The sequence below is a fragment of the Mesocricetus auratus genome, unplaced genomic scaffold (genome assembly GCF_017639785.1).
Source record: "Mesocricetus auratus isolate SY011 unplaced genomic scaffold, BCM_Maur_2.0 Super-Scaffold_100007, whole genome shotgun sequence".
NCBI classification, from domain to species: Eukaryota; Metazoa; Chordata; class Mammalia; order Rodentia; family Cricetidae; genus Mesocricetus; species Mesocricetus auratus.
In genome coordinates, this window is record NW_024429191.1 from 44,875,366 (window position 1) to 44,901,160 (window position 25,795).

General features: G+C 43.1%; 1 protein-coding gene across 9 annotated transcripts in view; it reads right to left on the bottom strand.

The window, feature by feature from the left end:
* The window catches only part of Dnah9 (dynein axonemal heavy chain 9), a 337,403-nt gene that overhangs the window by 23,012 nt on the left and 288,596 nt on the right, over nt 1-25,795 (bottom strand). For 6 of the 9 annotated variants that reach the window (XM_040748879.1, XM_040748877.1, XM_040748881.1 and 3 more), the window contains 5 exons: nt 22,361-22,554; nt 19,585-19,733; nt 7,000-7,127; nt 2,547-2,774; nt 663-854 (listed from right to left, as the gene is read on the bottom strand). In XM_040748879.1, the coding sequence (XP_040604813.1) occupies nt 663-854; nt 2,547-2,774; nt 7,000-7,127; nt 19,585-19,733; nt 22,361-22,554 (891 nt within the window). Of the gene's footprint in view, nt 1-649; nt 855-2,546; nt 2,775-6,999; nt 7,128-19,584; nt 19,734-22,360; nt 22,555-25,795 lie in introns of all 9 variants that reach the window. The other 3 variants (XR_005878261.1, XM_040748878.1, XM_040748880.1) reach the window with 3 other exon arrangements.

Genomic DNA, 25,795 nt, shown 5'->3' on the forward strand with positions numbered 1-25,795 from the left:
CTTAGAAGATCTCTGGGGTAAGAGTCAGAGATGGAAAGCATTTGCAACAAGCCGGCCAACAAAGGGGAGAGACTCTGGGGCTGGGCTTCCTAGGACCCAGGGCTCCTGGCAGGATTTCTCAAGGTATTCGAGCCTATGGTGCCCTTGCTGATGCTTCAGACAAGAGGGGCTTGATGATATGAACAGTCCTTTAGACAGAAGGCTTTGTTAGCAGAGGTTTCTCTGAGATGGAATCCACAAAGAGGTGGCTGGCTACAGTATGAATTTGGCCTTTTCTCCACCTGTGGCAAAATCATATCCATAGGAGGAGCTGTGTGTACCAATGAAAGCTCTGCCCCATTGGCTAATGAAGTTGCATTGGGAACATATGATAGGTGAGTATGGGGTCTCTTCTTGTTGATCTACAAATCCCTACTATGATGTGAGCACATACAGGTGGTCTGATGGATGTTTGGAGGGATTCTCAATGGGGCTAACAGCATGGGTTCCCATGCTTCCTGTGCTCTGACTTCATAGAAGTACTTCTCAGCCTCAGGCTGGTTCCAGACCTGGAACTTCCTTAAGTTACTTGTGTGGGGTCTTAAACCTTCATCCTTCCACAAAACCCTTGTGTATGGGAAGGCCACATCATAATGACCTTCACTCATACCTCTTTGCTATACCTTTGTGTTAGCCTCCAGGAAATTGTAGAGCACATTGACAGAGATGGTGAGGTCTCCCGTGTTAAAAGGGTAGGAGCGATTCCATCCCTGTGGCCCAAACTTCCGTCTTTCAGCAACCACTGCATGAAAGTAACAGAGAGCAAAGAGGATGCTCTTGAACTCCGTCTCCCGGGAACACATTTCCAGAGTGTCCTAGAAGAGAAGCATCATTACCAGTGCTGACACAGTAGGCGAGGGTCTGGTGGAGATCAGGGTTCACACCGGGTAAGGTTATGGTAAGTCATGTTTAGGGTTTGACCGTACTGACATGAGGCAAGGTAAGGCTCAGAGTCCGACATGCAGAAGAGATGAGTTTCAGTCCAGCACTTGAGTTAAAGTTCGTACTCAGGCTACAGGGAGTTTGTGTATAATTTAACTTTGTGCACTTGGATTAACTATTTAGGTACCCAAGCACAGCTAATGACAGCAACAGACAGCCTGTGGATATGTATGTCTTATTCATTCTATCAATATCCCTGTGGGGACCCCTACAGCTTTACCTCTAAACTGTCCTTTCCTGCTCATCACAGAATAAGAAAGTGTCCTCCCATCTATGTGATAAGGGGCCCTGGCTTCTGTACTGATGAGCTTCTGAAATGAGGGGGGATGGGACCAGACTCACAGCAATGAGAGATGCTGTGCCATCCATGCTTCTCACCGCTTCCCACTGCCCTCATTGCCTGAGCAGAAATGATCAAGCAGGAGGCTGAGCCAACAGTATGGAGGGGTGTGTGATGGCAGAGCATGAGGAGGGGCAAGGATGGGGCCAGTGATGAAGGGGAGAAGGAAAGTGAAGCATCGGAACTGAACGAATCTAGTGGTGGGAGCCTTGAGAGCACCTTCTTGGGCTCTGGGTACCACATGTTGATCCAAAATGAACAGAAAGAATGCCATTCAGAGAAAACTTTTTTTCAAGTTCAGAGGATACAGAGATGGCCTCCCTACTATCCCTTCAAATACAGGCTTACCCCTGTTCTCCATCACTGCCATCCTCCTTAAAGTCCACCAAGTAGGACCTCATTGACTTCCTCTGAAGCAGCACTTGCTTCTTTCCCTCTTCTCTGTTTTCCTCTCTTGTTCTCCCCCTTCTTATTATCATTGTCCTTCACACCCCAGCTTTCTTTCTACTTTTATGTCATATATATATAATATATACGTATTGTGTGTGTGTACTTTTTTCCTTGACTATGTTTTAAATAGCTCCTTCACAGCAAGAGTCTAAGTTGTTCCTGAGCCCTGTGCCTTGATATTCTGAGTCTCTCTGGAGCACAATACTCTTAAATCTGACTGCGTGTGAGCCTCATTTTTTGGAGTGGGACCTGGGGGTTTGTATTTCCACTGCATCCCCAGGTGCTGCTCTCTTGATCCAGAGACCACTTTTGAGTATAACTTTCAGATACAGTCCAAGCCCAGCTTCCTACTACCCAACCCCTAGATTATTTGATCCCTTAATACTGAGGATGGATGCAGCTAGCCAGCGACAATAGCTGAATGGAGCATCATTCTCCTGCTTGAAGATGGGATACTTAGCTAATAAGTGTGTGACCTGGTGTCTTATATCAATTAGATAGCAACTGGCCCTTTTTCATTTTGAAATATTAGCTAACAGATTTACATGAAATTTCTCCTTCTTGCAAAAGAAAGGGCCTACCCCTCAGCACCTTGAGATATATCTAGAAATTGAGAGCTGGGAGATACTTAATGGGCACTGGAGGGCAGTCAATGCCAGAGGGTGCACATTTGTCCACATCAGTCAGTGCTGATGGGTAGCTCCTGACACACACTGGCTTTGAACTGGCCCCTTGTGGGGTGGGGTGCTCTTAGCCCTTCCCTCCCAGGAAGTACCTGAGCGAAGTTGTCCAGGGCTTTGTGCAAGTTGGCATGCATGCCCGTGGGGGGCTCATTGGTGATCTTAACAGAGTTTTCCAGGATGCCCTGGGGAATGATGTGGCCCTCAGGGGAGGGTGCAGGCTCAGCGCTGATGAAGACCCTGAAGTCTGGGTGACTTTCCTCACTGAGCTCCTCCAGCTTCTTCTCCAGGGTACCAAGCCACTTGGCCACAAGGTGGATGTTCTGTTGGGAAGGAAAGACCCCCAAGCAGACATGTGCTCACATTTGTTAGCAGTGAGAAGTCATCAGGTGGACAGCTAGAGGGGATAGCTCACCTTTCCTTAGCTTCAAATTTTGGGGGGTAATTTAAAAATTTTAGTTAAGATATAATCACACCATTTCCCCCCTTCCCTTCCCTCCTTTCAATCCCTCATTCCTTCTCAAATTCATGACCTCTTTTTCTGTGGGTATTGTTGTTACACACACATATACATACAAAAGTGTATAAATGTATAAGTACAACCTGCCACCTCTGTTTAGTGTTGCTCATATGTACATGATTTCAAGGCTGACCACTCCGAGCGTTGTCCTTGGAGAAGATGATTTCTCTCTCTCAGCATTGGTTAGTTGCCTAAAGGTCTTTGTCTAGGGGCACTAGCATGACCATTGGGGTTGTCATTGTTTGAGTTTAGCTTGAAGTGATTTTTAAAAAATTGCAATAAAACAGATACAATGTAAAAGTTACCACCTCAACCACTTTTGAGTGTTCAATTATTGTTTTGGGTGGTGTTAGGAATTAAACTCAAGTCTCATATATACCAGGCATGTGTGAGCTTTATCATTCAACTGTGGCCTAGTCCTGTAACATACATTTTAAAGTAGAACTTCCATGTAACACATAGCTTTCAGTGACAGAACTGTCTAAAATCACAACTGAGAGAGGGAAACCAGCAGCGGTGCTCTCCCAGCAGTGTGCAGTTGAACCCTGTCCTTTGATAATCATAATTCTTATAGCATTGTGTCCTCAGACCTGACTGTATGTGAATCCCCTGGAGGACAGCTTCAAGCACTGATTGCTGGCCCTTCCTTACAGCTTCCGAGTCAATGGCCAGATTTGTATTTCCAACAAGCTCCCAGGTGACACCACACTGCCAGTACAGGGACTGTACTTTAAGTCTAAAATCCAATTACATTTTCAGTCTGATTCTCCACTGCCTGGTGCCTGGATTATTTGAACCCCTGAGAACCAAAAGTGATGACCGTTGCTGCAGTGCCTGGGAGCTGGGAAGAAACAGAATCTCAGGCTCCACTCAGACTTACTGACTCATCACATGCTAATGGGACCATCTAGTGAGGTGTATGCATGTTCAAGTTTGAAAGGCACGGATTCAAACTGCCTCTATTGAGCTTCCTCCTCACCAAACCATTCTGCTAATTGCCACCAAAATTATCTCCCTAAAACACAGGGGGGCACTGCTGTCAAAGGCTCATGCGTATATGCCTACTCTCATCATCGGCTTCCTGTCCAGCTTTGAGGCTGTCTTTTGCTCCCAAATCTGATTTCTCTCTTTTATCAAGACCAGAACATAGTTCTTCTTTGGAGTTTCTCCTTTGGAGAAAGCTCCTTCCCTTTAGGAAGTAGGTCTCTTGGCATCATTGCAATGTTTCATTATGATGAACAAATAAAGGCTCCTCAATCAATATTTGAGCAAGTAGGCTTGCAGAGCCTTAAATACACAGATCAGCACTGAGCACAGTCCAAGGACCACAGTAATTTGGCCTCCGAGTGCTGCTTTCTTTCCTACAGAAAGAAGTAACAATCATGCTTGCCACATTTACTCCAGAGTTTCTGCAAAAACCCATAGGCAATGGATTTGAAAGGGCTTTTTATACTGGAAGCTGCTGTTTGAAGGTTAGTAGCAGAGGGTGAAATGAAAATTTGTTAAGGAGTTCATTTCAAATCATGTGAGTGAAACAGAGTTCAGTGGGCTTTCTCGAGAGCTAAGGTTCCTGTTAGGTGGCAATACCAGCAAACTAGCAGTGAGTGAACCTGCAGGTGCCTCAGAACTCCAAGTCCCTACAGAGCAGGGCATGTTGAAGTAGGGCAGGAATAGGAGGCAAAACTGTTTCCTATGGAGGGAACTCTGGGGAGTATTCAAGAATCTCTGGGACTTCCAGAACTGGGGAAACCCAACTCATAGCTAATACAGCCTGGAAGAGTAGAGACCTCCTGAGACTTGGCAGGTCCCCAGGTCCTAGGAATCCAGGTCTCCTGGGGAAAATCACTGGTTGTTCTTGGATTGGGAGCTCAGGCAGCTTTTCCAAGTATGACATGGTGTATAACAGTTGTTGGAAAGAGTGACTGGAACCAGAGTTCAGTGTCACAAGTTCTCAGAAGCTCTTGACTATTGATGCCGAAATCATCTTGAAAAAGTTATTATTATTCAGTTTTCCAATTTTGAAAGAGGAATGACTTCAGTGGACTTTCCTTTTCCAGTAACTTTTTTGGGTTGGGGTGTTAGGACAGGTTTTCACTATGTAGCCCATCTAGCCTGGAATCTGATAGGTAGCCCAGGTTGGCCTCAAATTCAAGATTTTCCTGCCCCTCCCATCTAACTGTTGGGGTTGCATGGCTATGTCACTGTACTTTGCAACCCCAGGTAAATAATAAACTATCTAGGAGTCTCAGGAAGATTTAAGTTTTGAGGGGTCCTTTTCTTCTACCCCTACTATGAAGTTCAGACATATCTAGTCAACACTCCCAAGGTTTTACTCAAGACAAAAAGGAGAGCCTTCAGATCGCTCAGTCTCATCCAGATAGACAACTTCCCTTGGAGATGTCCATCACCAGGGATTAAAGAGGGGCTTTGAGCTCAGACTCGATGTGGGAGTACTGGAGAGCCAGTGGGTGCTAAGGAAGGAGACTCAGCACCTTGTCTGGGGAACCTTGTTGGAGGCAGAACCACAGTTTCAGAAACAGACTGACGTCCACAGCAGGGAGTGTGGTTCCTTTAGTTACCAGGGGTCAGGAATGGGTCAGACAGCTGAGTCTGCAAACATGGGGATTGTATCTTCTGGCATGTGGAGGAACCAGGGACTCCAGCTGTTGTCACTGTTTCTCCTGGGATTCCTACTGCTCCCAGAAAAAGGAGCTTCAGGGAATGGCAGATCTCTCAGCTGCTGGGATCCCCATAAATAAAAGGATAATTAAGGAGAAATCAGCAGCAAGATGTTAGGGAGTGAGTAATCAGGGGACTGCTGAAGTTCTTGGTAATGAAGTCAGATGAGTGGATGACTGGCTTTTGCAGCTATTCTTTCTTTAGTTTCCTCATTAATTCTGTCACCTAACAGGTTTTGAAAATGCACATTATATACTTTAATCATATTTACCTTCTCTACTACTCTCTTGCTATTCTCTCATACCCAATAGGCTTTCTTAAAAATAGTATTTATTTATTTATTGTATGTGTGTGTGAAAGAGAGAAAGACAGAGATAGAGACAGACAAACAGACACACAGACAGACAGACAGACAGACACACACACACACAGGGACAGACACAGAGAGAATGCATATAGGCATATAGGTACCTGAAGAGTCCAGAAGAGGCGGCTGCCAGCTACCTGACAGATGCTAGAATGGACCTCTGGTCCTCTGATGAAACAGCAAGCACTCTTAATCACGTAATCACCTCTCTACTCCTCCCCCAAAGGCTTTTGCTGAGCAGTTTAAGGCAGTGATCTTGATAGTAAAGGTAAATAAGAAGCATCATTTTCTCCAAGGAAATTTGGTGAAGAACATGTGATAACAAATCAGTCAGCATGCCGATGGATGCCCTGACAGAACTGAGTGTGGAGTGCTTTCAGAGAGAAGAATAAGGAGAGCTGTTTGTTCTGACTCAGCCACAGTTTCTAAATGAGCTGCATGGGGGACAGGCACTTTGGCAGAAGAATGGTAGCTTTATTCTCTCACCCTTGTTCTGCGGAATCACAGCAGTAGGTTTCCATGTTTCCAGATGCCAGCATGAGCTTCCAAGGAAGGAGCTAACTTTTAGTCTGAAGGTAACTCAGAACTTATCACACAACGGAAAAAGAACACAGAAGAGAGCACCATGGCATTCATAGGAAGAGATCAGCCACTGAAAGTATCCAACTGCTATGGCCTTTAGTCAAATGCTAAGTTCTTGAGAGCAGATTATAGTGCAATCTACTTCCTTTTGAGAGTGGAATTCAGAACTGTTTGGAGACAATGGTAGAGTAGGTGTTGGGAAGAAGAGTCATTGGAGGAGGCCTTGGGAAGAGGATGTGAGTCTGCAGAGTTAAAGCAGGAGAGGAAGTAAAGGGGAAAATGGCACAGAGGGACAGCTGGGTAAGAGGGGCAGAGGACACAGGAAGCCCAGAGTCTATGGGATGCAGCCTGAACAGACAGGAAGGCAAGAGTGATCCAGATCTGGGCAGAGGGGTTGTACCTGCAGGATAACCCAGTGACCTTTCTTGGCTGCCAGGTCCAGTGAAGCCTCAGCCACTACCTCCTGTCCTTGTCCCAGAGACACATTGTGGAAGTTCCGATTGTTGAACGTATATCCAAGTTTCTTTCCTAAAACAAGCATGGAATCGTTAGCATCATTTCTTGAGTCTAATTTACCTGTGATGCTATTCCTAAGAAGTGCCCCCAGTCGTCATGCCCCAAACCTAGGTATGTCTGGACCCAGATCCAAGCCTCAAATGTTCTTTCTAGTCATAGGAGCCTGAACCTTTCATATGTGCAATCTCAGACAAAAGGAAACATTTGTCCACATCCAAATCACCTTACCCCTGCTTCACCAACTAACCCCCAAGAAGAGTTTGGAGTTGTTGATGCTCTCTTACATAGGCCCTACTTGAAAACCAGGCATTGGTTCACAAAAAGATAAAGGGCAGGCATGGGGCTATGTTCCCTTCTGCTTTTTGTTTGTTTGTTTGTTTTGTGTTTGTTTTTTGTCTTCTGAATATATCCAGTATTCTTTGGGACTTTCCAGGGAGGTGTGGGCAGAATTCAGTCAATCCTGGCTTCCCTTCTATCAGCCTCCTCCCTTACTATTCACAATACATAGGAAGCTTTGTGTTACCTTTGCACGTGAGAAGGTACAGAGAAGAAGGAAAACAAGAACAGGGATTGGTGTGAATGTTATATTATGCTGTTAGTGTAGGAAACAAGATACAGTTAATAATAATGATAAAATATCATAGCCACATCACAGAAGCAAATCCAATGCCACAGAGTTGTTCTTCAAGCCCAAAGAAAACTGAACCTAAAAAAATGACCTTAATATAGAGGACCAATTCTATTTGCACATTAGCTGTTAGCACAATCCAATAAAGTTAGGGAAAGGTGTATGTCATTCTTTATATAAAGATCATAAAACTGTGTAATACCATCAAGGAATCATTGAACAATTTTTCTGGGAAGGTAAAATAGACGAGGGAGAAGGTAAGTTAAAATTGAGAAGAGGAATACAAAGCTGCACAAAATATTTTACTTTCAGAAGAACTAAAATTATAATTTGATACTCGTGCAAGAAAGTCTTTAAAAGAAAAGAGTTTATATTGGATAGTTCTTTTAAAGTATGTGTACTCTCCTTCAACCATATACAAGTAGGATGATGACTTTTTATATTGAGAAATAGTCACTATAGATTCGACTGAGATGAACCCAAGAAATACCTTTATTAAACTCGATAAATCCTAGCTGGCAAGCATTTGATGTCAGCTTTAGAACTGGTGAGATAAACACCTAATTCCATTGCAAACACCAGGCTAAAAGGTGCAGGGATTATTAGATGGCTCCCGTGATGTTTTTTTGTTCACAAAGGAGCCTATTTGTTTCCTTTATTCGCTGGAGAAGGATAAGGGGAAAGAGGTGCTTAATAAAGATTAGTTGGAAAACGGCAGACTGGAGGAGTCGTGGTGAGACAAAGCCTGGCATTTCAGAGCCACCTTGGACCAATCTGTATCAATCCAGGCTGACACAAAAAGAAATGGATCTTGTAAGTGGTAGGAAGGGGACAATTGACGGGGCTCCGTTTACTCCACACTCAGCTGGCTATGTCAGACATGAGCCTTGTGGTGTGGGGGGTGAACTTCCGGAGTCTTTTCCTTCACAGCTGTGAGGCCCAAAGATACCTTGTAGGTCATTAGCAAGTTCCCCAAGGTATTGATGTTCTTATGAGGTTCACATTCATACTGCTTGTGTGAATGGTCACCTTACACTGTGTGACCCACTTTCCTACTTCTGACCTGTCTACCTTTCTAGATGACTAAGTCACCTACTAGAACCATAGACCCCATTTATCTTCTCCTAGGGTGCTTCATCTTCTTGCAGTCTCTTGTGAGGATCCTGCAGCTCCAGCAACTCACTCTTGAGTTGCCATGTACCTGTGTTAGGTGTTTATCTCCCCAGTTTTGAGAAAGGGGCATGCTTTTCTACAATTCTCTTGCTATTTGCTAGAAAAGGTTCCCCTCCCCATTAATACATGTGCCCTTTCGTGTTCTGTGCTTCCTACTAGCTTCCTGGTGAGACTGACTTTTATGAAGGGCTTAACTTGGTTGCTGTTTCATCATTGTCATTAATGCCATTATGGATGAGTTGGCTAACACATGCCTTCATGCTTCCTTATTTTCTTCAACCATAGAGAACCTACCTTGGCACCATTGCTAACCCCCTCCCCAAGGGCTGTACCCAGGATGTTCCCATCATTGAAGACTGTTGCATGGCTAAGCTATTATTCATATGCAGCCTCAAGACTATGACAGTTGACTCCCAGGTTCCACCTGATTCCCTCTCCACCTATTACTCTACTTCAATCAATGTCCACATTATTGGCTCCTCCAGTTTTCCCCTTATCTTCACCTTTACCATTTTGACTTAGCTTAATATGTGTCTGATAATGCTGAACTTGAACCATGATCTCATCAAATCTTCAACTCCACTGTTTCCTTCTACATCTTCATTTTGGAACTTTTAGACACCTTAGCTCTATTGACAAATGCCTTTGGAGAATTGGTGCTACCACAAGCTCATGGCCCTCTGACTCAATGCTATTGGCAAAGCTTGTCATGTATTCAGATGTTAGCCATGTCATCCTTCCTGTCTGTTTTTAAGCCTCCCCCCCTGTTGCCAGCATATTGCTTACTTTCTCCTCTCTCGTATGCTCCCCTCTGACAGGAACACCTTCAACTGGTTGTCATTGTATCTCCTCTTGTACTCTTCCCCCTTAATATAAGGGACACCCTCCTTCTGCTCATCAGTCTGTTCTATAAATATTATTTCTTCGTATCTTCAACTTTTCTTTTTCTTCACCCTCCTGTTCCCTGGTGCATGAACACACAAGTTCTCTCACCTCCAATGAACAATACTGTATCAGCCCTCACACTGCCCTCTGGAGGCCAGTCTAACCCACATTTCCCTGCCTCTCAAAGGAAAGAGAAGGGCTGGGAACTCTGAGGAGAGACCTAAGCAACATATTGTTAATCTGGTTGCAATGACACCTGTTGAAATCTTTGTCTCTGAACTTACTTTGTGACAGCCTACCCTAATCTATGTGAGCTTGCCGTTCTGAACACACAAGAGGATGCAGACAGAAGAAGCCAGAGGTGAGGTAGACAGTGATCACAAAACAGAAGCAGCTGAACTCATTTTCTCAAAGCCAAGGACTTGGATAAAGGAGAAAGGGGACCAAGCAAGACCATGCTACAGACATGTGAAAGACAAGACATCCTCCTGCGTGAGGATGAAGATGTAGCTGGCTTTGAAAGATGTGTCAGGATTCGAGGGAAGGAGTGTGCTGTGCCACCTGGGAGAACAGAAGCTGCATCTCTGTCATTATCGTGCTGTACAGGCTGCTTTGCTTTTAACTTTTCAAAGTCTTCTCACATCAGAGATTCCATTTTTATCCCGACAGTAACCCAAGGGGCTCGGGAGGCATGTTGGGTAATAGAAAACAAGGGGAAAAGACAAAATAATGTGCAAAGAAAGTGACGAGAAAAGAGAGAGGACAAGTAACATTAAAGCACTGTTAATGGATTAATCAGAGTATGGAAGGAGAGAGGCAAGGGGGATGGTAGAGTTCAAGTTCAAATAGAGGCTAAGAAGTATGGATCCAATTTTCTCTTCCTGGTCCTTGTCCCCATCCTATTTGTCCTCCTATTTCCCCTTCCCTCTTTGTTCCCCCCTCCTTCCTTCTCTCTCCTGTTTCACAGTGCCCATGGTGTGACATCCCGGAGGAGTCCCAGTGGCACAAAGTACCAAAAGTATAGACTCCTAGCCAAGGATCAGAGGCAAGCTTTGGCTGCTGAGCAGACTCATGTATCTGTTAGTATGAGGACACACGCATTTCAGTGGAGAAGTAGATGAAAACAAGAAAACAATCTGCAATCTGACTTTCAGGGTTTTAAACATCCAGTGCTAACAACTGCCACAGTAAACAGGAGAAAAGCAATGAAAGAGTTAAGATTATAAACCAGCTGCCTGAGGATGTGAAGGGATACTAATATTTTGATTCTAAGCAGAGGACCATGATGAATTATCTAATACATAGACTGTGAAGCCAGGCAAGGAGACCGTACTTAATATGCCGGTATTAAGGGCGATTGGGGAAACTGCTTGGGTCAGCTGTGTGGATTCCAGTTGAGAACTGGGGCTCCTCAGGCAAACTGAGTAGATTCAAGAAATGGGAAATATGTAGGCCCAGATTCTGTGTCTAAATGGGAACATTAGAAAATAGATCAAACCATTAAGAAATCAGGGAGGAAATTCAGAAAAGAGAGGGGCACAGGTGCCTAAGTGATTGCCTGCTGATGAACAGCAATATGCTTCTAGAAGTATGTGCTAGGATGAAGTCAAGGGCAAGGCTGAGGTGATGCAGACAGAGACAGATAAACAATGTAGACAGGGGGGCCAGTCTTCCTGAGATGACAGGAAGCTTCAAATAACATGATGGAGCAGTTGGAGGTCAATTGGTTAAGAACAAAATTACTCATAAACAGAGTATATGAAAGCTTTGAAATGGAGAATGGTGAATGAAAATGAGGATACAAAATTTATTCATCTGAAACCGACAAAGCCTCTGTGGATAGAAAGAAAGCAGAGTTCCATAAACATATGTAAGTCAAGAATACTGTAGTTATGATAAATATCTTATGATATTCACTCATTAATTCATTTAACAAATATTTACTGAATGCCTTCTCTGTGCTAGTCACAATGTGAGACTCTGATAAGATGAGGACCAAGATGACATGGTTTCTGACCCCAAGGATCTTAGTGACAAGCAGGCAGGCAAACATAGTAACCAGCAATGAAAGAATGATTAAATTAGAATTGTATTAAATGCTATGACACAAATATACAGTGTACCATGTGGCTACATAATGGAAAACCAAATGGTCATGCAGTGATGAGGTCAGGATAGGCTGATCTTTGCATGATGAGTGTGGTTTGAAAGCAAATGGTCCCCAAAGGGAGTGGCACTACTAGGAGGTGTGACCTTGCTGGAGTAGGTGTGGTCTTGTTGGAGAAAGTGTGTCACTGTGGAGGTAGGCTTTCAGGTCTCCTATATATTCAGGTCATGCCCTGTGAGACAGTTCACTTTCTGTTGTCTTATGATCAAGCCAGCCCATTAACCATTTTCCTTTATAAGAGTTGCCATGGTCATGGTGTCTCTTCACAGCAATAGAACTCCTAAAATACAAGTTGGTTCCAGGAGTGGGGTATTGCTGTGATATGCCAGACCATGTTTTTGTTTGGAATAATTTGGACTTTGGAAATTTGGGCTAGGAAAGAAGTGGACTGCTTTAAGTGCTACTTAGTTGACCATACTAGTAGGAGTGTGGAAGACAGTGTTACAAAGACTGATTTGTACTGTGTGGTGCTGGCACAAGAGGTTTAAGAGAAGAAGAATATTAATATGTGACCCAGAGGTTGTCCTTGTGATATTTTGGTGAAGAATGTGGCTGCTTTTTGCTCTTGTCAAAAAAGTCTGCTTGAAGCTAAAGTGAAGAGTTTTAGATTAATTTCCTTGTCAGAGGAAATCTCAAGACAGCCTAGTATAGACTCTGTTGTGTGGTTATTAGTGATAACTCTGATGAAGATTTATAAGGAAAAGGAGCAAGCTGAGCAAATAAAAATACAAAATGTGCAGACTGAGCAAAGGGGCACCAGGAAGTAAAATAGAGTTAAAATCTATGCTCAAGGAGATCAATGGATTAAGATAGAACAAGGCACATCTAGCTGAGGACAGGGTACCGCACATTGCAGATCCCATCCTGGTAGGAGCCAGCTTGTCCAGAGACTGCCAGCGTCCAAGTCCCATTCTCCACCCACAGGACAGATGAGACAAGCATGGGCCTGTTTCCAGCCTGCCTACCAGTGCCTTGAGCAGAACCACTGGAGACCTGGGGACCACGCACTGCAGATCCAATCCCAATGGGATTTGGCCCTCCCAGAGACTGCCAACACCATAGTCCCTTTCTCCACCCATGGGGCTAGGTAGGCCTTGACCTGCTTATAGCCCGACTTGTGGTGATCTGCTCACAGCTAGCTGAGGCCAGGGTATATACAAACATGGTATGTACTCACTCATATATGGATTTTAGACACGGATCAGGGGTGTGCCAGCCTACAATTCCACTGCCAGAGAGTCTGGGAAACTGAACTTTTATCCAGTGACTGATGGAAGCAGAGGCAGACATCTACAGCTAAACATTGAACTGAACTCCTAGAATCTAATGACACAAAGGGAGGACTGATGAGCAAAGGGGTCAAGATTTGGCTGGTTTAACCTACAGAAACAGCTGACCTGAACAAGGTGGAGCTCTTGGACCCCAGACCGATGGCTAGGAGGACAGCATGGGACTGATCTAGCCCCCTTGAATGTGGGTGTCAGTTAGGAGGCCTAGGCAATCTATGGATCCTTGGGTAGTATTTATCCCTGGCATACAAATGGACTTTGGGTGCCGATCCCACAAAGAGGGATGCTTTCTCATCCTGGACTCTTGGGGGAGGGCCTAGTTCCTGCCCTGGATGAAAGGATACACTCTGGAGATCCCCCATGGAGGGCCTCACCCTCCCTGGAGATGAGAGTGGGGATTGGGAGGGGGGCTGGGGAGCCTGGTGGGTGAGCAGGGGAGGAGGAGAGGGAGAGGGAGGTGGGATTGACATGTGAAGCAGGATTGTTTCTAATTTAAATAAATAAATAAAAGAAATAGAACAAAGGGAGTAATGACCTCAGGGCAAGATCCCACCCAGCTAAGTTTCTAACTTTTAAAAATGAATTAAAGACTCTCTTTCTTGCTGTTCCCCTGGGGCAGACAGGGCTTTTCCTGTCTCCCTCTTCCCTTCTGTCCTCTCTCTGTGTTTCTTTACCTCTTTTCTCTTTCCTTCCCCCTCCCTCCCCTTTCTAATAAAACTTCTCACAAAAAAATGAATTAAAGAAAAGCTTAGAGCCAGGTGTGATGGTGGCACATGCATTTAATCCCAGTACTTTGGAGGCAAAGATGGGCAGATCTCCGAGTTTGAGACTAGCCTGGTCTACAGAACAAGTTCAATGAGTGAAGGTAACCATAATGTAATTGAACAAGAGCTAGCAAGCAGCAGGACTTGGCAGCATCAGCCACATGGTTCTGGCTTTAGAGTCAAGGATAGACTAAGGAAAGCTGATGAGGACCGGCATGTTTCAGGGGTGTTCCTGAACGGAGACCTAGAAAGTCCATGTGTGAAGCAGTGAAGCTGAAACCTAGATGGCCTTAGAGACCCCAAGAAGTTAGAGATGCCAAAGCAGTGGGATGCCTGCCCAGGAACGCTCTAACAGGAAGTGGAACCAGCCCAAGAGGAGGAAGTATGTTGCAGTCAACAAAGCTGAAAGGAGTTAGAAATCTGAAGAGCGCTTTGACATTAGACATGGAGATGCAGAGTTTGGAGTTTGCCTAGCTGGTTTTCAGCCGTTCTTTGGTTTAGTATTTCCTCACTAAATTCCATTTCCTGCATTTTGGAATGGTAATTTATATCCTGTGCCATTATATGTTGAAAGTATATGTTCTGTTTTTTATTTTAACTTTATAGGGAATTATAGTTAAGAAATTGCATGCATCTCAGAAGAGACTTTGAACTTCGGATTTAAAAATGGGTTTGGGACTGTTATGGAATATGGGGGCTTTTGAAGTTGGACTGAATACATTTTTACATTATGATATAGCTACAAGTCTCTGGGGGCCAGGAAGTAGAATGTGGTGGATTAAAAGTGGAACTTCATGTGGACTTAAATGCCTATTAAAAAATCCTTCTAAGGATACCTAGAGATAATGACATGGAACTAAAACAAAACAAAACAAAAAAACCCAGAGAATATGGCTAGTTTCATGTCAGCTCAACACAGGCTTGAGTCATTTTGGAAGATGGAACCTCAATTGAGAAAGTGCCCCTATCAGATTGGCCTATGAAGAAGTCTGTGGTGCACATTCTTGATTGATGATGGATGTGGGTGGACATCCCGTAGGGGGGTGGTATCACCACCGCAGGTGGTCCTGGATGGTATAGGAAAGCAGGCTGAGAAAGGCATGAGGAACAAGCCAGTAAGCAGCATTCCTCTATAGTTTCTGCATTAGCTCCTGCCACCAGGTTCCTGCCCTTTAAGAGTTCCTGTCCTGACTACCTTTGATGATGGATAGTTATATGGAAGAATAAGCAAAATAAACCTTCTCCTCCCAAAGTTGCCTTTGGTTATGGTGTTCCAACACAGGAATAGAAGCCCTAACTAAGTCAGTGGGCCAGTGAGATGGCTTAGGCTCTACCCACTCCACAAAGTCGTCCTCCAGCCTCTACATTCAGCAGTGGCTCATATGTCCACTCCCCAACATCATGTGCATGTACTTCATTGTTTGTCTCAGAGGGAGACTTTTTTATGAACTAGAATAGGGCTATTTAGTATTTTCAAGTTTAAGTCTGAACATAATAGATCAGACGTGTATAGAATTAATGATGGTAACCGAAGAAAATGACCATACACTTGGCCTTGATTATATAAAAAATAAAATTGCAGCTTCAATCTGAAAAATGGAAGCCTTAACTTATAGAGAGGGAAGTCAAGAAGAATTATCTAAAATTTGTTGTGTAAAGTATTTCTTTGGGGCTCAGGAGATCTCTTGGTTGGTTAAATGCTTGCCATGTAAGCATGAGGACCTGAGTTCAATTCTTAGAACCCACATAATAGAGCCAGCTGTGTTGGTCCATGCTTGTAATCCTGCTTCTGGGAAGGCAGAGATAGGAGGATCCCTGGGGCCCACTGGCTAGCCAACCTACCCTAGTCAGATTACAGGCCAATTACAGACTATATTAGTATTTTTTTTATATTGCTGGGATAAGACACCTTGACCTAGGCAACTCATAAAAGAATGAGTTTAACTGGGATGAGAGATCCAGAGAGCTAGAGTCTATGAGAAAGTGAAGGCATGGTAGCCACTGAGAGTTCACGTTGGTTCAGGATATGAGAACACATAGGAGGTAGAGAACACATTGGGAATGGCCCAACAAGTCTTTTGAACTCCAAAGCTCACTCCCAGCAACACACCTCCTCCAACTAGGCCCCTAATCATTCTCAAACAGTCCTACCAACTGGGGACCAAGTATTTAAACACATGGGACCATTTGCATTCAACATAGAAATCCTGTCTCAAGAAACCAAGATGAATAGCTCATGAGAAATGACATCTGAGGTTGACCTCTGACCTGCACACTCACATGGACACATACCTATGTACCCACACGACTAAGTTTTTTTTTTTTCAAGTTTTTTTTTATTAATTTTTTTTTATTTTCCATTTTAAATTTAGATAAGAAACAAGGTTGCTTCACAAGTCAGTACGAGGTCCCTCTCCCTTTCCCTCCCCTCCTCCCGTGCCATCCCCCCATCCCCCCCCCCCCCCCCCGTTATCCCCTCTTTCCCCCAGGGAGGGTGAGGCCCTCCATGGGGGTGTCCATAGTCTGTCATTTCATATAGGGCAGGGCCTAGACCCTTCCCCAAGAGTTCAGGGTGAGAGTGCACCTCACATTGTTCTATGGGAGTCCAGAGACCGTGCGTATACTTGGGATGGGTACTGATCTGCTGTCCAAGGCTCAATAGATTACCTAGGCCTCCTCACTGACACCCAGATTCAGGGGGTCTTGATCAGTCCCATGCTGGATTCCCAGGCTGATGCCTGGGATTCAAGAGTTAACCTTTGTCTGGTCAGCTGTTTCTGGGGGTTCAACCAGCCCAGTCTTAATCCCTTTGATCATCAGTCCTCCCTCTCTGATACTGGCTTTCTTGAGTTCAGCTCAGTACTTAACCAGCCAGTAAATGAAGTTTCTGTTTCCCAGACACTCTGGCAATAGGATTGTAGGCTGGCACTCCCCAGATCTATGTCTAAAATCCATATATGAGAGAGTACATGCCATGTTTCTCTTTTTGTGACTGGGTTACCTCACTCAGGATGGTTTCTTCTAGTGTACGACTAAGTTTTATACTAGCTTATATATATATATATATATATATATATATATATATATATATATATGTATATATATGGAACTAAACATTTTAATACAGACATCATTACGGACTCACTTATATACCAAAAAAATTACATGACATTGATGAAGTGAACAAAGGCCTGGAAAGAAATAAAGTACTGAAACTCAGTGAGAAATGGAAACTTAGAAAAGGCATAAAATGTCAAGGAGACTGAATTTTTAACTTTAGAAATTCCTGTTTGGAAAAGCCCAAGCTCAATGGCTTTCCCCTGAACATTCATAGGAGTAGAAGTGGGGTTCCATCATTTGGGTGTTTCCCAAGGGTCAAAGTGACTGGAGGCTTGGTATCCAGAGTGGCATTATTGGGAGGTGCTGTGGAACTTTTAAGAGGAGGGACATAGTGAGAAGTCCTTGGGTCATTGAGGGGTTCACCCTCCAGCTCTCTGAGGTTTCATATCTCAAGCAAACCTGGCCTCTCCTTCCTATTTCCATGCCTGCCTCTGTGATTCTTTCTCCATTTATGATCCAGGACTTGATCATGGGGCTTTCACTGCTTTGTTTGGACACACACCAAATAAGAGGAGGGAATAATTTCAAATTAAGCCAAACTAATGTATTCCTACTATTATTTCTTAACTAAAACCAGACAGAGTTAAAGGAAAAGGTAAGGCCAATCTCCTTGATGAAGATACTCACCAATATCCTTAACAAAATACTGACAAACTGAATCTAGTAATGTAGAAAGTGAATTATATGGTGGGATCATTTGGGATCCTTAGAAGGCAAGGTTGGCTTAATTAAACAAACAATCAAGCAATATAGCAGGTTCTATTAATGCAATGAAGGAAAAAACCCTGCATTATCACCTCATTAGAAGATCAAACATTTGACAAAATCTAACATGTTTTCACAATTAAAGAAAAATTGTAATAAGTAAGAAATAGAAGCAGCTTCATGGGTCTGATAAAGGATGTCTACAAAAGACTAATGGCTAACATATTCAATGGGGAAGGTTGAAAAAATCTTCCTTCTCCTAAGACTAGGAACTAACCACTTTTTATTTAACGTCATATTGAAATTCTTATCAGGGCAATAAGGAAATTAAAATGAAGTCATATTGTAAAAGATTATCTCTACTTGTAGAGGGCATAGTCTTATATTTAGAAAATTATGTGTGTATGTTTATGTATGTGTGCATATGTATTTGTGTATGTGTATATATGTGTGATGTGTATATGTATGTGTGTCTGTGTTGATTGTGTGTATGTATATGTATGTGTGCATATGTATATGTATACATGTGTGTATGTGTATATTGTGTTGGCATGTGTGTGTTGCATGTGTGTGGAATCTGGTATCTGGAAATACTTAGCATTTTAGTCATAAGGACACGAGACCCAATAGACAAGTTTAGCAACTTTTCTAACAGAAGTTTATACATAAAATTTCACTATCAATGAAATTGAAATTAAGAAAATAATTTTATATACAATAGAATTAACACAAGTATAAGATATGTGCACTACAAACTATGCATTACTGTCAAAAGAAACTAAATTAAAAAAATTCATGGAAAGATAACCTATGTTCATGTGTTAGAGCACATCATATTGTTAAGGTAGCCACATGTCCTCAGTTGACTTACACGGTAATCACAAAAATCCCTGCTGAAACCTGAATGGACTTCCCTTTTCTACTTAGTTTCTACAGAAAAAGTTGTATGGAAATATAAGAGATTGTAAATAGCTGAAATAATCTTAAAATAAAGAAAAAATTAGGTCAGGCTGTGGTGGCACATGACTTTAATCCCAGCACTTGGGAGCCTGAGGCAGGCAGATTTCTGTGAATTCGAGGCCAGCCTGGTCTACAAAGCTACACAGAGAAACCGTCTCAGAAACCCTCCCCAAAATAAGAATAAGAATAAGAAAAATGTTGAAGGACTCATTTCCTGACTTAAAACTTTATCATAAAGCTCCAATGTCAGTATTGTTGTTGGCATACATAAACACATAGATTAATGGAATAGAACTAATTGTTCCTAAACAAGCTCTTATACTTATGATAAATTTAATTTAAAAAATTAATACTTGTTTTTATTTACGTGTATGTATCTGTGTGGTTATATGCCCAGTGTGGGGCCCATGGAGGCCAGAATAGGGCATCACATTCTCTGGACCTAGGACTCCAGATGTTTGTGAGTCACCTGATGTAGGTGCTGGAAACTGAACTCAGGTCCTCTGCAAAAGCAGTAAGCACTCTTAACTGCTCACCCACTTTTCTTGCCCTGGGCGAACTTAACTTTGACAGGGGTTCCCAGACAATTCAGTCTTGCAACAGCTAATCCTGAGACAAGGTATCTACACGCCGAATGTCAAAATTGGATGCTTTATTCACAGATCTACCCAGAATGGCTAAAAAGAAATCCTTAATTGTAGAAAAGAGAAAGCAATAGACCCAATGAATGAAAGGCACAGAGTACCAAAACTTTGGCTCCAAACCAAGCTTTCCTCACCATGGCTTTCCACATCCTTCAGTGGGTCCACCCCTGGAGACAGGATGAAAAACATGGGAGTGGCTGGTCCTGACTCTTCAAATGAGGCTACAAAATCGAGTGCTCTTCCCATCACATATTTGCTTCCTAACTTTTCCTCGACAAAGTCTCTGCAGGAGGAGATAAGCATGCATATCACTTCCAAAAGTCAACATTTGAGAAACAGAGGCTTCTAGAAATGAAAAGGCATGTTCAAGCTCATGGGATTGACAGTTAAAGTGTTGGGACTGGGTTCCAAGTTCACAACTTGTCAACACTTACTGTCTATACTGCTAGTTCCAAGCCATGCATCTAGATCTGGACTCTTGACTGCTCTCCACCCAGACCACTGTAGACTCTCTGTAGACCTGGTGTCTTCTCAATCATCTCACCATTCTGGAGATTGTCAGGATCAATGTCTTTGAATGACTACGAGCAGCTAAATCTGATCTGCTCTATATCCCTGTGATGTGCCAACATGCCAAAGATTTAAGGTCCCACAGGACTCTTTGATAGTCTATTCTTCACTGGTTTTTCTTTCACTCCTACCTACAGTGCTCTTTTACAAAGTGTCCCATTTTGTAATCTTTCCAGATTACTAGATGTCTGGACAAACTCTTGACATTCACTGACTCTTCCACTATTCCCCAAGACATAGTTTCTCCTGTATCCTTCTCAGCTGGACTATCCTGTTGTACTAGATGGACCTCAGTATGGGCAGTGGCCACATAATATTCACTGTCTAATAGTTATCTTCAAGTCAACACATTTCTACTTGTTTGGCTTCACTGATACTCATTTCTTCTGGCTGTTATATGCACACTGGTGCCATCTTTCATCCCATTTGGTACTTTTCCCATTCACTCAACTCTTGGACTCTTGGCTCATGAACTTTCCTCCAGCTTGAGTGACATCAGCATCTGTGTGGAGAGATCTCAAACCAATTCATTTTCATTTCTTACCCCTTTCCTTTATCCAGTTCATGGCCATCCTTTAATTCATGTCATCACTTGGGAATTTTGGAATTTTTTGTAAGTCTGGAACAGCTCATTCTCAGATAAAAATCTTCAGTCTCTGTAGTCATTGGTACTACATTTTTTTTATCTCAACAAGCCTTTGCCTGAATGAGTACCATGAAAAGTGCAGGAATTTCGATTTCTGCCTCCCCCATACTTCCCATCAGCTCCTTCTCAGTTCTTTCCTGTCTAGAGTAGATGCTGTGTTTTATAATTCCTTTCCTTAAAAAGTAATGCTTTTTTTTAGGTATAATAAATACCTCCTAAAACTCACCCATTTATGTGTATTACCCAATGATTTATTTAAAAAATAAATTTACCAAGTTGTATAATCTTGATAGTCAAGTATTAGAATATTTTCATTTCACCAGTTAGACTTTCCACATGCAGGTATTTCCGAAGCAGCTGCTAAGGTGTTTTCTGCCTCTGTAGACTCCATGGCTTTTGCCTTTGAATCATATTGTAACCTGCCTTTCCCAACTCTTATTTCACTGCTTTGAAGTCACTGGAACTTTAGCCTGGGAACCATGTACCTCTGACTCTTACATCTGCGGGGGGTGAGTTGTCCAGTGGTCATGTCTGACACCACTGCAAGTGTAGCTTTGGGATGCTTTGAGTTTCCCTGGCCATACTTCTGCTTTATTTCTTCTTGCCTTCCCCTGATCTCTCCATAATTTGCTCTCTGCCTCCTGTTCCTCCTCACTTTTATGACAAGGTCTCATATATCCTAGGCTGACCTCAAGCTTGCTATGAAGCAAGGATGACCTTGAACTTTTGGCGATTCTCCCTGACTCTAGCTCCTGAGTGCTGGGATTAGAGGCTTGTGCCACCATGCCCAGTTTATGTGGTGTTGGAGATTTAGCTGTGGGCTGCATGAATGCTAGGCAAGCATTACATGGACTGAGCTATATATCTCTATCTCCCTTCTCTCTCACTTGCACAGACCTCTCTGTTCTTTTTTTGCATATGTGTGGCATGTGTGCATGTATGCATTTCACATACACATGTTTGAGTACTCATGCATATGTGTACATGTGCTTGGGGAGGGCTGAAGCTGACATTGAACATCTTCTTCAATTGCTCCCCACCTTCCATATTGAGACAGGGCCTCTCACTGGTACTAGACCTCATTGATTCTGACTAGCTGGCTTTGGCTTACTCTAGAGATTCCCTGCACCCATTCACTGGGGTTATAGGAAGGCTGTCACACCCATTCAGTGTGTGTATGTGTTCTGAGGTTCCAGAGTCTGATCTTCACACTTGCATGGCATGCTTTACCATCTCTCCAGTCACAGACCTCCTTTCAAGTCTTTTCCATTCTCTGATTTTAACTCCATTTAACTGATCATCCTACCTCTCACAGAAGTTAGAAGTCAAATATCCTTATTAATTCTCTGCTATTCTTTTATCAATCTAAAGTTATATCCACCTTACTCTCTCTGTTTCTGTGATGCTAAAAGTAGAATTTCAATATGCTTTCTGGGTCCCTCCATCTTTCTTCACTTTGTAGGCAATTGGCATCTTTTTAAATGCTGATATTGATGAGTATCTCCCAAACTTTCTATTAAGACATTAAGACAACAAATGGCATACCCAAGGAAACTGGTCTCATGGGTTTTAGTCTTGGTACAAAGGTGCCCATTACTATAAGAACATGACCTTGAAGCTCAGCCATGCCAAGCTGGTCTTCCTGAGATTTCCCTGTATACACGTCTTCCTAGAGCCTGTGGCCTGTTCCCTACCGCATGGCATAGGTCATCCGGTCAGGCCTCATGGCCCTCATCATGCAGAGGCGCTGCAAGGCTGTCTTGTTCTTCCACTCCTGGGGGAACTTCTCCTTCTCGGGACACTCTGACTCCACAAACTTTTTCCAGCTCTTGGCAGATCCTTCAATGTCTCGATCTAGATTGCAGAATTCTTCCATTGATGAAAGTGCCTAGGGAATGTCAGAGAATCTTGTTCTAAAATGCAGTTTCTCTAGAAAGCTGTTGTTTGCATCTCATTGAGGGTAGAGGACTGAGAGGCTAGTGACATTCTTTACATAGTCTCATTTATATTCTGGTCTAGAGTCTTGGATTTCCTTTATAAAACATCAAGAAAGAGGAAGAATATACACAAGTTCATCCTTAACACATTGCATACCAGAACAATGCAACAGCTGCAAATAAAATGTTCATGACTGGGTCACATCCAGCAGCACACCGTTACCTAGGAAATGGGTCAAAGTGGGTGCTGCAGTTTTTTTGGGTCACAGAGCCTCAACACCTAAGACAGAGGCTTTTCCTTGCATTTCCACACTTATTGTACCACCACGCTCTGTGCATTCATCTCTCAAATGTCTCTAGAAGGCCAACTCAACATTTTCATGGGCTACCTAGTCTGTAAGCATCAACTTCAAACACAGAACATGGGAATCACACTTCTTCATTTACTGCCTCTCTCCAAGGGCTTTCCTGCATCAACCTTGGGTATGTGCCTGACTCTACTAATTCAATTAAGGTTCTGTTCTCATTTCCACTAACTTTGACGCCTTCCTTTTCTTGTGCTGGTCATGCTTATTGTTTGTTAAGGATCTACAAAGTCCAGTTCAAAGTCAGCAAACACAGCACATCTTCTTATAAATTAGCACAAGATATCATTGAACCTTCTTGGTAGAACACTTATAACCATTCACAGATAGCATGCATCTTATCCCTTCTTTCTCTTCGTATTTGGGAAGGATAAGAAGTAAGCCAGTTCATTCCTTTCTCTGAAGCTGAAGGGAACCTGTACCATGGAACCTCTGTCCATGTGCAGGAGCCTTTACCCTGGTCCATTCATCGCTCCCATCACTCCAAGGCAGTCCTCATTCCTGGATCTCTAGCCTTTTGTGCATTACTTGGGAGCTCTCTTTTTCCTTCCAGAAAACTTCATTCTCACAGTAGTATAAAGTACTTTAATTATATTTATCTCCTCCCTCCAACTTTTTCCAGGTACACTTCTACCTTCCTACCCACTCTGTAGGGGAAAAAGGCCAGTCAAAGGATCACAACCTGACCCTGAAACCAGAGTCAGCAAAAGAAACACACCCTGGCCATGAAACCAGAGTCAGCAAAAGAAACACACCCTGACCCTGAAACCAGAACCCAAGGTTAGAAAGGGCCAGTGAGAGAAACATACTAGTCCCTGAAACCAGAGCCAAAGAAACACACTCTGCCCCCAATCAACTGAGCATGAAGCCAACTAATCCCTGAGCAGGAAAACCAACCAATCCCTGAACATGAAACCAATCCATCCCTGAGCACAAAATCTATCAATCTCTGAGCTTGTCCAAGCTCAGGGATTGAAATCTGACCAATTTCGACGCTGAAAATCCTCACCCTGGAAAAACTCCACCCCTAAAAAGCCCTATATAAGCCCTATAAGCCCTGTTCCTGTTTAGTTAGAAGCTGCCCTTTTCCACCCTGGTAGAGGCCGCCATTCTCCTGACTTCCTCCCTCCCAGTAAATCTCTTGAATGAGTTTTGGGTGAAGACCTTCTTTCACCAGAGTGGAGTGGAGCAGGGATGCAATGGGCATCTCTGCTAGGAAATTCCCTTAGTGCAGCCAGGAAGCAAAGAGGTAACAATTTTCACTGAGCAGGAGCAGAATGCTACACTTCTGTGGGCAGTTTCCCCCTTAGCAGAGTGAAGCAGAGAAGCAACAACTTTCACCAGAGCAGAGAAGCAATGGACATCTCTGTGGGAAACTCTTAGCAGAGTGGAGCAGAGCTGAGCTGTAACGGTTCTCTAGGAGCTGTATTGCTACATTCCTGCCTGGAAACCATCCCCCACCAGAACACAGCTGTAGGTATAGCCTGGCTCCCAACATCAGGATATGGTTTTTCTTCAGAGCTGTAGGCATCCAGAATACCTGCCCTTCACAGCTATAGGCAAGGCCTGGCTCGCTAACAATCAGGATATTTTTCCTGTCAGAACTGCAACAATTGGACATCCAATTTTATCTCTCTTTTTCTTTCCCCTACCTCCCAAAATGAGTCAAAGCTGTGTTTCTCATTATTCTTGGGTATAGTGCCTGTCCTAGACCACTACAGGTGACCTACCAGAGATTACCTAAAGAAATCTGAATTTTCTTCTCTCAGCAGCTATCAAAAGCCAATAGACGTCCAGTTAGGGAACTAACTCCCGTCTCCCTCCCTCCATGCTGGGGCTTTGTCTGGTTAAGCTGACATGGGTATCTTGTGCATGCTGTCACAGTCACTGTGAGTTTATATGTGCAACTTCCCTGTTGTGTCCAGAAAACAAACATTATCTACTTGCATTTATCCATCATTTCCTCTGGCTCTTAAGACCTTTCCACCCTTTCTTCTGCAAAGATCTCTGATCCTCTAGGTAAGGGATGTAATATAGATGGTCCATTTCAGTGTATGCAAAGACTAGTTAAACCCTATTAAACGGCCTTAGCATGTCTATGGTATCAGCAGGCTTAATATTGAAAATTTGGGTGGGTATTATGACTTAGATATAGCTTTTGTTTTGAAACCTTTATTCCCATCTTGTGGCATTATTTTGGAAATTTGAGGTAAGGGCTAGCTGGAAGAGGGTTTCTGGCAATGGATATTTGTGGGTATATTATCCCTGGCCATTTATGTCTTGCTCTGTGCTTTCTAGTCTACTGTGGTGTAAATCGAACTGTCCCTCACATCTTCCCCACCCTGATGACTTAAGCCCTCTAGCACCATGAGCCAAAACTAATATTGCCACTCTAGGTTGTGCTATTAGGTATTAAACCACAGTGACATAAAGCAGATGAATTCAGTGGGGATTTGACATAGACCAACCCCTTTATATCTAGTGGCTGGCAATGCTTCCACTTTGCCTTTATATTTCACTTCTCCAACAGTAGACTGAGGGTCTAAAGCATCCCTACCATGCAATGAAAGTTAAGGAGCTCAAAATTATTATCATTATTTTGAAACAATCCATCCATCCATTCATATATTCTTTCAACATTCTACTACATCCCAAGAACATCAGAATACAATAGTGGGGAAAAAACAGATACATATCTTCAAGTCACTTTCAGTTTTAAGGAAAAAGGAGAGTCTTGGAAGGCATGTAGGATTCTGCTAGGTAGGCACAAAGACTGAGAAAATGAGAAAGAATTTTAGGGGAGTATAAAAATAATCTGAGATATTGA